Below are 14762 nucleotides of genomic sequence, written 5' to 3'. Positions count from 1 at the left end.
GCCCCCCAAAGGCATCACAGCACCCCCCTTTCGTAAAAATTTCCGCCAGCGCCCCCTGCTGTCCTTTGAATGCCCCACGGGGGTGGTACCACCCATATTTAGAACCGCTAAATCAGAACATCAAAATGCTTATATCTGTTTGTAATACATGCCAGCTACCACTCGAGGGTGGTAGCTGGCAACACACCAACTACTGACAAAGAAGTCTATTTTTAAATTGGAGGATTATTTTGTGGCTTTAGCATTTTAATAAGCTTTCTTTTATTGTGTTGTTTTGGTAAAGTTTGATTATTTGCTAAAGGCTTCAACATAAACTTAGTTTTCCAGTTTGAGTCTTGAGTCCTCCCCCCTCAAACAACTTTCTTTCTCTGTTGTAAAGAGAACAGAATAAAGAACAATAAATAGTACACGAATGTAAAGTAGGATTACAGAAACAACAACAAAAGAAGGAAGTAAGGTAAAACACCAAAAGGAAGGAAAAGAAAGAATGAATTATTAAGTAATTTAGGAAACAAGGAAAGAAAAAAGATGAAAGAAAAAAGACAGGATAAAGTGAGGAAGCAAGAATGGAAGGAAATTAGGTGGGACATAAAATATGGACAAATTACTTTATTCTACCTAAGAAAGTAAGTAGAAAAAAACTTAAAGAAAGAAGGGAATGACAAAGAAGAAAGAACATTAGGAAGAAAGGAAGATGGGAAAGTGTGACAAAAAGCAAGAAGAAAAGGACACAGGAAAGGAACGAAGAAAAATAAGGAAGGAAAGAAAGGACACAATCCTGTAAAAAGCTGAAGCTTTAAGTAATGGTATAATGACCAGTGTAAAAATGAAAGAAAAAAAAGCAATTTAAATAGATGCAAAGTGTCTTTTAAACCCAAAAGGAAAGTAAAAACGGATGAAAGCAAACAAAGGACTAAAGCTTGAATGGGTTCAGGTAAAACCTACAGCTGTCTTCAATTCATCCGACCCATGTTTGGGTCATAAACTTTCATCTTTCATACTTCGGGTCACCCCTTTGTCTTCTGTTTGTGTTCAAATGTCTGTTATTCTTGGTACCTCCACTGGGGGCAGCGGTCTCCTCCGTGTCTGTCTCTAAGCAAAGCGACGGTCCAGGAGAGCACGGATCCACTCTCAGCCTCCTTTCATAGCTGAACTCAGGGAGTCTAGGAGCCTGAGGTCGAGTCTTCCTGGCCGGGTTCAGGAAGTAGCAGTATGCGCAGCGGAATGCTGATGGGAGACGTCGGAAAACGGCAAGAGAGATTTAACAACCGCAAATGAGACGTAACCAATTCAGTGGGTGATTTTGATCTTACCAAGATATTCAAATTCTTCTTTCAAAGCCATGCCGTTATGAGAGAAACACTGCTGGCAGATCAGGGCATATCTGCAACAATGTTCCAGATGATTTAGTCAACACTCCACAAAAAGTCATAGCTAAATCCTAGGCTTTTGTTTTGTTAGCTTCTTTTGTCTCGTTATGATTTTGTGACAGTACTGTTGGCTCTCATTAGTGAATAAGCTTTAAAATCAATCTATAGATGACTTCATCCATTGTTACTTCCATGAACAGTCAACGTTTTCTTCTGTGCATGAAGGTCGCTTTGGGGTTGTCAACCATTCACACAGAAGTCAGACTGCGGCCATAGAATGGGCAACCATGAAAAATAAAATAAAAATTGGATTTCAGCAAAATAATGGACCTTACCAAGCTCCGCCCAGAAACGCCCCTCGACAGTCCCACGTGGCTGCATGTCTCACAAACAAAGCCTCGTGGGGCTTAGTTTCTATGTGTAAACATGGCGTCTTTCGTTTCAACTGACTCTCTACAAAGTATTTCTGAGTCGATTAGTGTAGCCTTTCTGCCGGATTTTCAAAAAATATCAGCCACGACAATGATCAGGGGAACCAACAAGTTCATGTCATCTTTTTTGGACGAAATCAAGATGTTTGAGCCACGTGATGCCTCCAACATGCTAAATGCAGCTAAATGCTACCGGTCGATGAGGAAAACAGCAGATCCTCACACCCTCAGCATAAATATAGCTGTGGACAAGATCACTGATGCCTATTGTTCTTGCAAGGCTGAGTAAGTCGGGCATTCATGGTTTTGAGGGTTACTTTTGAAATCAGTGATTTCTGTTGTTGGCAAATGTTTGAGTGTGCCTAGGCCTGTTACTCGGTGCTAGCGTGGCTAACATGATTACAGTTTAGTAAAAAGCCTTTTCAGGTAAAATAAAATTTTAATGTGTGTCAGATTCGGGACACATTGCATATTGATCTGTTCAGCTAACGTAAGACTGTATAACAGACAGGCTTCAGGGTGTAGAAGTTGTATCGGTACTGCCATTATGCTGTACTTAGCTAAAAGGTTTTCATAATGGATGTGTTAATTATTGACTTTTTTTCATTCACTAAACACAAAGAAAGCAAAGTAATGATACTTACACCAGCACACACTCCTTTGTTCTTATTGATCCTACGACGGTTGAGCTGCAAATGCGGTCGTGCACAAGCTTTGATCCAAGCAAGGCTTTCCGTTTCAGATTTTGGAAATCTGTGAATTTTAGTTCCACAAATACGATCAGGATACCTGACATCGCCTGTACAGATACCCCACTGACAGTGGAGAACCATTCTTTATCGAGTCTTGACGCAAAAACTTTCTGCCGGTCTGCTAGTCCACAATGTACATTAGCATGTGTTTACTACTGTAGCTTGTGTTTGTGAGGCGGTCACGCACGTGGTAGCTGCGCTGTGACGTGAAATGGGCATTAGCCAATGTAACGCGGCCCCTGTGGTAAGGTCCATGGGAATTGAGAATTAGCACCTGCTGTGTGAATGTAGCCTAGGACTGCAACCATTTCAAATAAGCTCTGAGTTTTTAAAACAGTCTCTTATCTCCTATGTTTTCACAAGAAAACATAGCTTGTTTTTTTGTAGGATTTCTATATGACTTTCCACTTTGAATTTGATTAAGACAGAAATGGTGGAGCTTAATAAGTAGTTTATGTTGGTGAGTACAAGTACAAACTTCTACCTTTTCTCTGGTCCGTCTCCCACCAGATACTCGATGACTCGGTCAACTGTTCCTCTTTCTCTGGGCAGAATAGGTCTTGGTAATGGAGGACCAGGGGAGTACATGCCTGCAACCAAACAGACCAAATGCATGGAAATAATTACAGAAAAATCCAAACATACAACTTTTATATGTAAATTAATGATACAGAACACATACATCTTAAAAAATAATAAAAAAAACAACAACAAAATGTTCTACATTTTTGGTCAATTTGGCTTCAGAAAGTGAAACTTGTATATGAAGGTCCTGCAGATGCAATATTCTTCAGCTCACTGGAACCTACCTACACCTCTAATTGGGGTGCAGGGTGTCCTCTCCACACCTCCTTGGAGCATAGAAGTGCTGGGGGTGGATTTCTCTGGAGGTCCTCCTGGAGCTGACAGAGAAACAAGATCTGATGGAAAAGTAAAAGCTGAGAAAAGACACTCAAAATGTAAAAGAACTCAGTTACAAGAAGCTAAACTTGTTCATATCCAGTACCCCTCGACTTAACTTTTCTTATTTGATCTGTAATTCCTAGAACTTTCAGGGTGTGATGTTGGTCAGAGATACAAGTTCTCATAGACAGCAACATAAATCTGACATGATTAGTAGCTAAGGTAGCAGCATCAAGAATTTCAGCAGACTCAGTCCACAATTCTGATCTTCCAGACCTAGGCGAGGCACCTGGCCATGCTGCAGCAATATGTGGATCGTCCTACTGAGCTATAGTATACACTAGATGAATGCTATGGTAATGTCACAGATGGTTTATAAGCAAACAACATAGGAACATGTCACCTTACCCACTGGTCCCATCTGAGGCCGTGTTCCTGGAGAGAGAGGTGTTCCCATGACATCCGAGGAGCCCATCGGTCTCATACCTGCACCCCTTTGACGAATTTCTGCTGAAAAGACACAACTTTGCAGTTTCTTTGCTGATCTAATCACACAATTCAGGAATCCAGGTTATCTGAATAATTATGTCACTGAAATAAACTTTAATCCACATTTCAAAGAGCAATTCTCAGAATGTAGATCTATAACACACAGAGTGATGCTTTTCAAGGAAATATTTCTGTTCATTTCACAATTGTGGCTTACAGCTGATGTAGAGTGTAAAAAATTCAGTTACATAATGCAAACATCACACAAAACCAATAAAAGATTTTGGTTCCAGAAAAATTATGGCCGCCTTGGAATGACCAGCACAACTATGTGGAAGAGTTCTGACTTGACATCCTGCACAAGAAGAAAAGTTCAACACTAAAGAAGGTGTGTGTTCAGAGTATCCTATCCCAGAAGATCCACAAGGTGAGGACTGCAGCAGGACTCAGTGCTTCAAGAAGACGAATCCAGGTCACAAGCCAAAACAGTCCCATTCCCTTAGTTAAGTTTCTCCTGAACAACAGACAGCGTCACAAGACTTTTTTCTCCACCAGTCCAGACCAGCTCTAACTCTGGAAAAACTGACGCTTCGTTTAGTTCTTGATCCATAAAACCAAAGTGTTTTATTTGTTTGTTTTTGTTAAAAGTTAAAAGTTTGACTAAGATATTATACAAAAGAAAGAATTTTTTGTAACGGAACAAATACATGCACTTAAGTATAAGGCTTCTCATATAGGAAACAATGAATGCAAAAGAAAACGTTGAATGTTTTAACATACAGTACAGACCAAAGGTTTGGACACACCTTTTCATTCAAAGAGTTTTCTTCATTTTCATGACTATGAAAATTGTAGATTCACACTGAATGCATGAATTAACACATGTGGAATTATATACTTAACAAAAATGTGTGAAACAACTGAAAATACGCCTTATATTCTAGGTTCTTCAAAGTAGCCACCTTTTGCTTTGATTACTGCTTCGCACACTCTTGGCATTCTCTTGATGAGTTTCAAGAGGTCGTCACCTGAAATGGTCTTCCAACAGTCTTGAAGGAGTTCCCAGAGATGCTTAGCACTCGTTGAGCCTTTTGCCTTCACTCTGCGGTCCAGCTCACCCCAAACCATCTCGATTGGGTTCAGGTCCGGTGACTGTGGAGGCCAGGTCATCTGGCGCAGCACCCCATCACTCTCCTTCTTGGTCAAATAGCCCTTACACAGCCTGGAGGTGTGTTTGGGGTCATTGTCCTGTTGAAAAATAAATGATGGTCCAACTAAACGCAAACCGGATGGAATAGCATGCCGCTGCAAGATGCTGTGGTAGCCATGCTGGTTCAGTATGCCTTCAATTTTGAATAAATCCCCAACAGTGTCACCAGCAAAGCACCCCCACACCATCACACCTCCTCCTCCATGCTTCACGGTGGGAACCAGGCATGTAGAGTCCATCCGTTCACCTTTTCTGCGTCGCACAAAGACACGGTGGTTGGAACCAAAGATCACAAATTTGGACTCATCAGACCAAAGCACAGATTTCCACTGGTGGGCTAGGGTTACCCTAGCCCTAACCCTAGCCCACTTGTTAGCCCACAAACAAGTGGGCTAAAGAACACTTGTTTGTGTTCTTTAGCCCAAACAAGTCTCTTCTGCTTGTTGCCTGTCCTTAGCAGTGGTTTCCTAGCAGCTATTCTACCATGAAGGCCTGATTCACACAGTCTCCTCTTAACAGTTGTTGCAGAGATGTGTCTGCTGCTAGAACTCTGTGTGGCTTTGACCTGGTCTCTAATCTGAGCTGCTGTTAACCTGCGATTTCTGAGGCTGGTGACTCGGATGAACTTATCCTCCGCAGCAGAGGTGACTCCTGGTCTTCCTTTCCTGGGGCGGTCCTCATGTGAGCCAGTTTCTTTGTAGCGCTTGATGGTTTTTGCGACTGCACTTGGGGACACTTTCAAAGTTTTCCCAATTTTTCGGACTGACTGACCTTCATTTCTTAAAGTAATGATGGCCACTCGTTTTTCTTTACTTAGCTGCTTTTGTCTTGCCATAATACAAATTCTAACACTCTATTCAGTAGGACTATCAGCTGTGTGTCCAACTGACTTCTGCACAACACAACTGATGGTCCCAACCCCATTTATAAGGCAAGAAATCCCACTTATTAACCTGACAGGGCACAGCTGTGAAGTGAAAACCATTCCAGGTGACTACCTCTTGAAACTCATCAAGAGACTGCAGAGTGTGTGCAAAGCAGTAATTACAGCAAAAGATTGCTACTTTGAAGAAACTAGAATATAAGGCATATTTTCAGTTGTTTCACACTTTTTTGTTTAGTATATATTTCCACATGTGTTAATTCATAGTTTTGATGCCTTCAGTGTGAATCTACAATGTCAATAGTCATTAAACTCATTGAATGAGTAGGTGTGTCCAAACTTTTGGTCTGTACTGTATAAAACATTTCTGTTTGCCAAGTAATGTTAACCTGAGTCTGCAGGTAATAATAAATTAAGAGCCGTTTGGGATCTGAAAAGACACAAAATTCCTCTCCCTATGAGCGATAAGCCAGAATCATCAAAAGTAATAGATAATGTTTAAAACACAATATCCTGCGTGAAATGCATCTATGGAATATATCAGTTTCACTTTTATAATTGTCTTTAATGATATTCTAAGTTATTATGCTAATTTATTATAGCTAGAACTGGTTGGAACTAGTTCTCGCTCGTTCTAGCTATAGCTACAGCTAGCTAAAACCAACCAGTTCAGCGTAGCGCTGACTAGCATACCTTGACCAGGTCTGGGAGTTAGCTGAGGACCCACTGGTGTCGACTCCAGTCCCTACAACAAAACACAAGTCAAATACAAACAAAAACATGGCAGACGGTAGATAGATCATGTAAAAAAAGTCCAAGATCGCTTCATTTACATGTCTGTTTTTAGCTTCAGGATCAAAGCGTTCGAGGATGAGTTTGGCAGTCTTGTACGTCTCTGTTTCCATCACTTCCTCCAGCTGAACACAGAAAACCAGAGGAAACTTCGGTTGTAGGTCAGTAAGCAAATTGCATTCGGAATAAAAGCTTTCAATAACCAAAAGGTTTAATAAATGAAACCAACCAAGTATTAGAACTATTGGCGTGGCAACTCTCACTGAAAACAATGATTAAAATATCATGTCATTAATCAACGTGAAGCATACACAACTTACAATTTTTTTCCTGGAAGCTTTCAGATCTTCAAGTTTATCATCTAAAAAAAAAAAAACAAGAGTAATTTCAGTTAAGTTTGTAACACTGACTGAACATCTGCCATGTTTAGTGAAATGGCTGTGAATGTCCCACTGACGTTTACACACGATGGATGGACAGAATCAGAATTAAGTTAAATCCAAATCAGCCTCATTAATGAAAATATATCAGTCACAAAACTAGCAAAAGTCTAAGTGTCTAAAAATATTTATTCCCAGAAGCTGCTTTCACTCTTTAATATGAAACTGACTAATCATAGTACATCTAAGTCACAAATGAATCAATGATTAAACTATTAATAATTACATCAATATGAAGTGGAGAAAATAAGTAATACTTTCCCTAACTACATAGAATGGAGAGGTTTAGAATTTTTGTCAACTTACACAGTAGCTTAAAAAAAATCCAGAAAATCACATTGTGTGAAATACAGATTTCATGCAATAAAATGCAAATTACTTAAAAACCAGATGATGTCATGCTCTGGATTATTTTTAAATCTCTCTCACAGTTGAGGTGTACCTACAATGAAAACAACAGAACTCTCCATTCTTTGGAGGTGAGGAAACATGAAACACTAGCAGCGTATCGAATACTTATTTTCCCCCACTGTACACAAAACAAGGCAAACAATATATTACGTCACTAGCTGCGTTTTCATTACAAATGTGCACAAAACTTTGTCTACATTTGAAACTATTGAAAAATCACTTGCAATGTTTCCATTAAATAACTATTTAAAATCACACTTGAATAAGTTTGTTCATGCAACGTCATTTAAAAACATGCTGTGTCACCATCGTTAAACAACTTCCTGTTGTAATCACCGATTACCAATCCTTTAAAAAGCAATTTTTTTCATCTGAAATATTGCTCAACATAGCAAGAAAGCTGCTGAGTTGGCAACAGTGGGGGTAACTATTGTTAACTGTAAACACGCAGACATGACCTGGTGGGCCAAAATGCAGATAATCAGCGGGTCAAGAAATTGGTGCACCCCTAGTGGCAACATCAAGTTATTGATCAAGTGACTAGTGTGATGCAAATAAAGTGTTTCTATTGCTGTTTTGCTAAACAAACCAATTTCAATACAGCCAAAAAAACATCTCATCCTATTAGCAAAACTTTTCATCAAACAAGTTGTTTTTTTTAATTGATGTGTTTTTATTAAGCCAATTTATTTTCAAAATGTGAAATTACGCAATTATATTGTCAATGGAAATGCAGCTACTGCAGGGTTTCCCCCAGTGTATTATAAGCCTGGCAGCCCGCCATGCTTTACTAGCCTCTCCGCCAGGCTAAGCGTTGTTTGTTTACGTTTCAAGAAAAATAAAAAAAATAATATAAATAAAAAAATCGCTTTTTTTGTTTGTTTTTTTTAAAGCCGGGGTGAAAGGGTCTCTTTTGCTCTTAGCATTTCACTAGCAGAGCAGATTTATTCCTAAAGGATAGGTTTATAGTTTATGCATTTAAAACCCGACAGCGCGGACCAATCACACAACTGGCGCTTCTGCGCTTTGCCTCGCGCTGCCGCTGCTTTACCTCAGCGGGATCACGCGCGCCTCCTTTCACTCAAACTGGACACAGGCTGACCTGTATGGATATTTACATCAACCTACTGTGAGGAATTACGATCCTTTGGAGAACTCTAGGTAAGAGTTTAAAACCCGCCGCGTTAGCTCTGGTTGCGCAGCTCAATGTGAACCGCAGGAATAACTTGTAGCGAATTCAGAGGTGCGTTGTGGAGTGGTGAGAATGATTTATCTTTGTGAACGAACAATTATATGCGGCGTTTCCATCTTAACACGCTGCCCAGTGTGTGGCTCTGTGTCTGTCTTCCCTGTAAAGTTTATGTCTGTGGTCCCGGTTGGCCGGAGCGTTTGTGGATAACGAGCAGCGCTAACCTGATCATGCTGTTTCAGCCCGGTGAGTAGCTTTAACGCTCTCCTCGGAGTCACGCATCACGCTGATTTTATATTATTTTTAGTATTGTTTTTCCGGTTACACGATGCATCAAACCATATCAAATGCGTAGTCTACTTAGAGTTAATGCGCATGGAGATCTGAGAAACTCGTCCCATAAACTCGACCAACCAGAATAGTTTCTGTGACGCTTATTAAAAACTCAACAGACACGAAATGGAAGAGCTGCTAAAGCCACATTAGCAGCATTGAATTAAATCTCCCGTTTGTTGCGCATCTCTGCGTAGTGCAGCAGATTACCTCATCATGCAGGGCCGGTCCAAGGCTGTATGAGGGCTGGAGCAGAATCTGACTTAGGGGCCCCTTTTTGTTGTTAAAAATATCAGCACCTCTAACAGCTTCTGTGTTAGATTTAGTGAAATATGGGAGAAGGGAGTAGTTTAATTGGCCAGCCTAAAAAGCAATAAGTTATAACTGCAGTTTACTAAATTGGATTTGTAAATTCAAAGATTAAACTCACAGCATCAGATTGTTGCTATGGTAACAAAACAATCTAACTATAAATAATCTTCTTTGAAGTTTTACAAAGTAAACTTGCCAGCTCCTTAAAATCTTGCATTTAAATGTTAAACAATGTAAAAGCTTTTAATTTATGTATGCTGAAATTGAATCAAGTTTAACAGCAATAAACAAGTGTTACATTTATGTATCTGTGGTCTGTTTTAAAATATTAGCGTTTATGGGGCCCCTGAAGCTCTTGGGGGCCTGATGGAGCTGCTGACTTAATTTGGATTAAACAGAAGTGCAAATTTGTTGTTTTTAGACTAGTTGCAGGTTTAAATAGCATTGCAGGTTTAAATAGCATTAAATAGCACTGTGTAACATATAACTTTAATATTTTCTGACAACTTAACATCTTTTAATACAAAAACACGGTGGACCGCCTCGACGCCTCGACCACTGGGCTTAGCAAGTTTTCTGGGGGAAACCCTGTACTGATTTATACAAAAAAAAAAAAAAAACTATGAAGGAAAGGAACTTCAGAAAACTGACTGAGAACTTACTGTTTCTCTCAGTAAGTTTGGAAAACAGGAAAAGCAGCAGCTTCCTGATGAACCACACACTGGAAAAGATGGAAAAAGACATTAAGACAGAGGTTGGTGTTTTTATTGCCTTGCTAAATTCTTAAAGCTAAATTCATAAATTCATAAAGCACAATCAAATCAATTCAGAAAACGCAGTATAGGAGAAATCTAAAATACCAACTGGACACAGTAATATTTAAAAGACTGTTTAGATTGGTAATGAAAAACAAGACTCACAGTATGGGGTATATAAAGAAAGGCAGGGCCATGGCTAGTCTCTGTAGCCATTCATCAGGTAGGTAGAGACAGTAAACAGTGAAAGAAGTGAACAGGTAAAGGACAGACGAGTAAAGAAGCAAGCGACCGACCCAGAGCTGCAGACAGATAAAAGCACATCATTCAGGTCAAAGAACAAACAAAGGGTTACTCATGTTTGATGGTTTTCTGACTTTACTTTTTGTAATCGCTGATTTTTGCCTCTGAACTCCTCCAACTTCTTAATCTCCTATAGAAAAAAATATATATTAGAAACTTAATTTGGTGGAAAATAATACAAGATAAATTTTCTAGAGGTTATGTTAGCCAAATTGAATGCTGAGTAGAATCTGAAGCTTGTGTTAAGTTCTAGACAATCCAGAATTAATCACAAACGCACTTTTACTGAGTCCAATAGAACTATTTCATCAGTACCTTCTCCAACTTCTCCAGCTCCTCAACTGTAGTTTGTTTGGTCTGGAATGAGAATAAATGCCAGCTTCATTAATTCATTTGTTTATGAGTCTTTCAGTAACATTTAAATAAAGCAAATTAGAGGCGTGCCGATCAGGTTTTTTCCTGCCAATTCCGATTCCGATCACCCACGAGGGCCAATCACCGATACCGATCACATAATAATTATTTTTTTACGGGTTACATTATGTGGAAAAAGGAACTATGAATTCACCTTAATTTAGACAAAAACTTGTTTTTAATAACTTCTTCCAAGAAAAAAACCAAAACAGGCATTGTGCAAATTGTACTGCTATCAATAATACTATCTTTAACAGACTGAAAATATATGAAGGCTCTGAAGAGGCTAAATAATGCAAAAAGTCAAAATAAAACCTCTCAACATTGCCAAGAAATTCAAGTATAAAACTTAACTTTCAAAGGCAAATACAGGATCCATTACAATAAACACTCCTGAGCAGGGTCACAACTACATATTATTCAGATGGATGCAAACACATTGTCTAATGCCAATATAAAGTAATTTTGACTTTGTGTTACGTTATTGAGGCAACAGTGGCAATGGTGGTAGGTGTTCGTCCTGTAATCAGGACAATCCAATAGCTTGCCAATGTCAGCATGTGAATGTGTGAATGACTGAATGTAGTCTAAAGCACTTTGGGATCCTCTGAATTTGATAAAACACAATACAAGTACATGCCATTTACCATTTATTAGTCAATCCCTGATCTACAGTGACCACTCCCTTAAACACAACTACTATTCTACTGAGGTATGAATAAGTCAAGTGGAGGATTGAACATAGAAACAATCAGAAGCCAAGGAAGCCTTGGGTCTTGGCCAAGACGGATGGTAACCACATAGTTGAATGAACAAATCATTACCACTACCTCCAATGTGGCAATGATGATACATGATATATCATGATACAGTAATATCATCATCATAACTGTCAGTTATATGATGATATTGCTGAGACACAGCTGTCATCTTCTTAGTGGTACAAGATGTTTATGTTCAGAGAAATCCAATCTTCCAAGTTAGACTAACATTTTTTAAAGGTTTGCATACCTTCCATCGAGATATTAACGACCCCATAACTGTGACAGAGACAGAGGTCTCCTCTGGTTCACTAACGTTTCAGGTTCACTGAAAAACAGAAAGGTTTCAAGTTTTATGCTCTTAAAGGGAAAAAACACAATCTTTACAATGGTAGCATTTTATTTAACTAATGGTAAACTGCACATGTAAGCTTCCATGACGCCAAGATTAAGGAAGCCTCCCTTGGGACTTCCTGTATTTAACCACTGCCTAAAGTTACTTTTACAAGGTTTTGAAAATACAACACACACGGCCTGGACAAACATACAGCAGAGTAGGGGTGCTATCATAAAGACAAATTTGGACGTCTGGAAGTGTTTACAAAGACAGGCATTACATGATTTCAAAGAGCAGAACGGCCAAGCTACCAACTGCAGGGTCTACAGGTGAAAATAGCTTCAATAATTAACCAGAAAATATCAGTTTGTTATACTACATAACTGTATAATATTCCCAAATCAGTACTGGGAAATTACAAGTAAATACAGTGAGTATTTTTTCCATGTTTTCCATCTTCGTATTGAAATTAAAATATTAAGTAAATGGCTAAAATTGCTCCACCTTTGATCATCTATGTGTTACGTAGATATTTTATGTTTTACTTTGAGAATCTCATTGCAGCCTTTGCTAATTTTAAACTCCATCTACAATATCAGACATACTGAGGTTTAAGCGATTCTAAAATTATTTCCGTCAGTCTTGAGGAAAAAGTTCTACATAATGTGCTTCATCAGGACTAGAACCATAAAGTGTTTACTACACAACCCCACACACCCTGAGATGTATTCTAATAAATAAGCCAAACATATTCATTCATCGTGACCTAAATGTGTCTTGTACTAATTTGCTCTCTTTGACTTCCAAGACGATTCCAAAAACAGCCAAGGGGAAATAAACGTGATATTCATAATGCAGCAGTAGTTTCTTCATTTTACGCATAAAATACAATGTAATAATGGTAACGGAACACTTTTCGCAGGCATATTGGTGATTGGTACTTCACCTGCAGCAGGAGAGAAACAAAATCATAACAGAAGAGTCAATGGTGTAGGTTAGCTAAACCAAACAGAATGCTAACGCCGCCACAACACAACACTTAGCCATTTTATCAGGTCTTTCTGAGCCATACTTACCTTCAGCCTTGTGGAAGGGTTTATTTCCGTTTTCTCAAACAGGCGAAATATCGCCACATAACCTTCTTCTTCTTTCTTCTTCTTCTTCTTCTTTAGATTTTAACGGGAGCTTGCATCCATAATTGTTGCACTACTGCCATCTGTTGGATCCTAATATATATACCTCAAATTCTTCTAATGAGACCAGTATTTTTTTAAAAACGAAATATCTTATTTCCCCCCTCAGTACTTAACTGATCAACCACATTCTCAAATTTCAATTCCCTATTAAAACCTAATTCCGTTTTTAGTAATCTTTGATTTACATATTTCCTACAACTAATAAAAACATGTTCTATCGTTTCTACAGTATCACACCAACTACATAAAATGTTTCTCCATCTTAAAAAGAGTTCCATTTAAAAAAACTGTGACCGGTTCTTATTCTATTTATAATTATCTCCTAACTCCTGTTTATTTCTCTGTTCCTTACTACATCAACTGTATTTTGTATCCTATATAAATGCCTTCCGTTTATTTCATTATCCCACCTAATTTTCCATATCTTCTTGCTTTCTCTCTAAACTATACTTTTGCCTTCAGATTTAGTTAACTTTACTGGCAAATCAATATCTTCTTTTTTAATAGCCTCCTTAGCCAACCTATCTGCTCTTTCATTACCCAAAATACCTGAGCAGGAGTCCAGAATAATATTATATTTTTATTTTATTGACATATCTTATGATGAACAGCCATAACCTCTTATAATATATTTTGATTATTATTTGTACTTCCCTTTTCAATACTCAACAACTCTTTCCCATATAAATACAACTTTTTATCAACCCCAATGTTTTTTATTTGTAAAAAACATTACTTTTGTCTTCTCAATTGAAAATGTAAAACCTCACTCTACCCCCACTTACCCACTTTATCTATACCTTCCTGAAGTTTTAAAATAAGATGTTCTAGATTTCTCCCCCTTTTCCATAATGCTCCATCATCAGCAAAAAGTGATTTGCCAAAACTAAATTATAATTCTTTAAAAATATCATTAATCATAATAATGTTGGACTTACCACATTTCCTTGAGTAATTCCATTTTCTATTTTACATGATTGTGAAACATGAGATCCTATTTTAACTTGAATAGTCCTATCACATAAAAATTCCCATAACCAATTAAACATATTACTTCCTATACCTATCTAATGTAATTTAATCATTAACCCTTCCTTAACATATCGTATGCTTTTTCTACATCAAAAAACACAGCAACAACAGTTTCCTTATTAATTTGAGCTTTTCTAATATCTTCTAAACATAAAACAGGATCTATTGCTCTAGGTCTATTTTGGAGGGATGTTTCATCACTTCACATCCCCAAAAAGCCACACTATGCTCTCCTCCACAACTACAGCACTTTGGTTTAACTCCAACTCCACATTATCCATATACATGGTTTCCAGAACATCGGGGACATTTCCTTTTTCCTTTACACATTTTTGCAACATGGCCAAATTCCTGACAGTTGAAACATCTCACTGGTTTAGGCACAAATTCCCTGACACTAAATCTTATCAAACCAAATGTCACGCCCAGCTCGAAGGCGAGGACAAAAA

The 14762-nt window shown here is 38.3% G+C and overlaps 1 protein-coding gene across 3 annotated transcripts in view; it reads right to left on the bottom strand.

Annotated features, from left to right (window-relative positions):
• Positions 1 to 13456, bottom strand: part of LOC106940933 (protein lunapark-B-like) — a 24302-nt gene extending 10846 nt beyond the window's left edge. Inside the window, exons 1-14 of one of the 3 annotated variants that reach the window (XM_015023822.1) lie at positions 13162 to 13456; positions 11999 to 12076; positions 10889 to 10930; positions 10653 to 10703; positions 10436 to 10572; positions 10178 to 10236; positions 7151 to 7191; positions 6872 to 6955; positions 6732 to 6783; positions 3865 to 3966; positions 3363 to 3455; positions 3038 to 3143; positions 1314 to 1384; positions 1057 to 1227 (exon numbers count right to left, since the gene is read on the bottom strand). In XM_015023822.1, the coding sequence (XP_014879308.1) occupies positions 1057 to 1227; positions 1314 to 1384; positions 3038 to 3143; positions 3363 to 3455; positions 3865 to 3966; positions 6732 to 6783; positions 6872 to 6955; positions 7151 to 7191; positions 10178 to 10236; positions 10436 to 10572; positions 10653 to 10703; positions 10889 to 10930; positions 11999 to 12025 (1036 nt within the window). In that variant the 5' untranslated portion in view covers positions 12026 to 12076; positions 13162 to 13456. The other 2 variants (XM_015023824.1, XM_015023823.1) reach the window with 2 other exon arrangements.
• Between the last annotated feature and the right edge of the window lie 1306 nt (positions 13457 to 14762).

The sequence above is a fragment of the Poecilia latipinna genome, unplaced genomic scaffold (genome assembly GCF_001443285.1).
Source record: "Poecilia latipinna isolate Pla-1442-1.1 unplaced genomic scaffold, P_latipinna-1.0 Scaffold3424, whole genome shotgun sequence".
NCBI classification, from domain to species: domain Eukaryota; kingdom Metazoa; phylum Chordata; class Actinopteri; order Cyprinodontiformes; family Poeciliidae; genus Poecilia; species Poecilia latipinna.
This window is presented reverse-complemented; position numbering and strand designations above follow the sequence as displayed.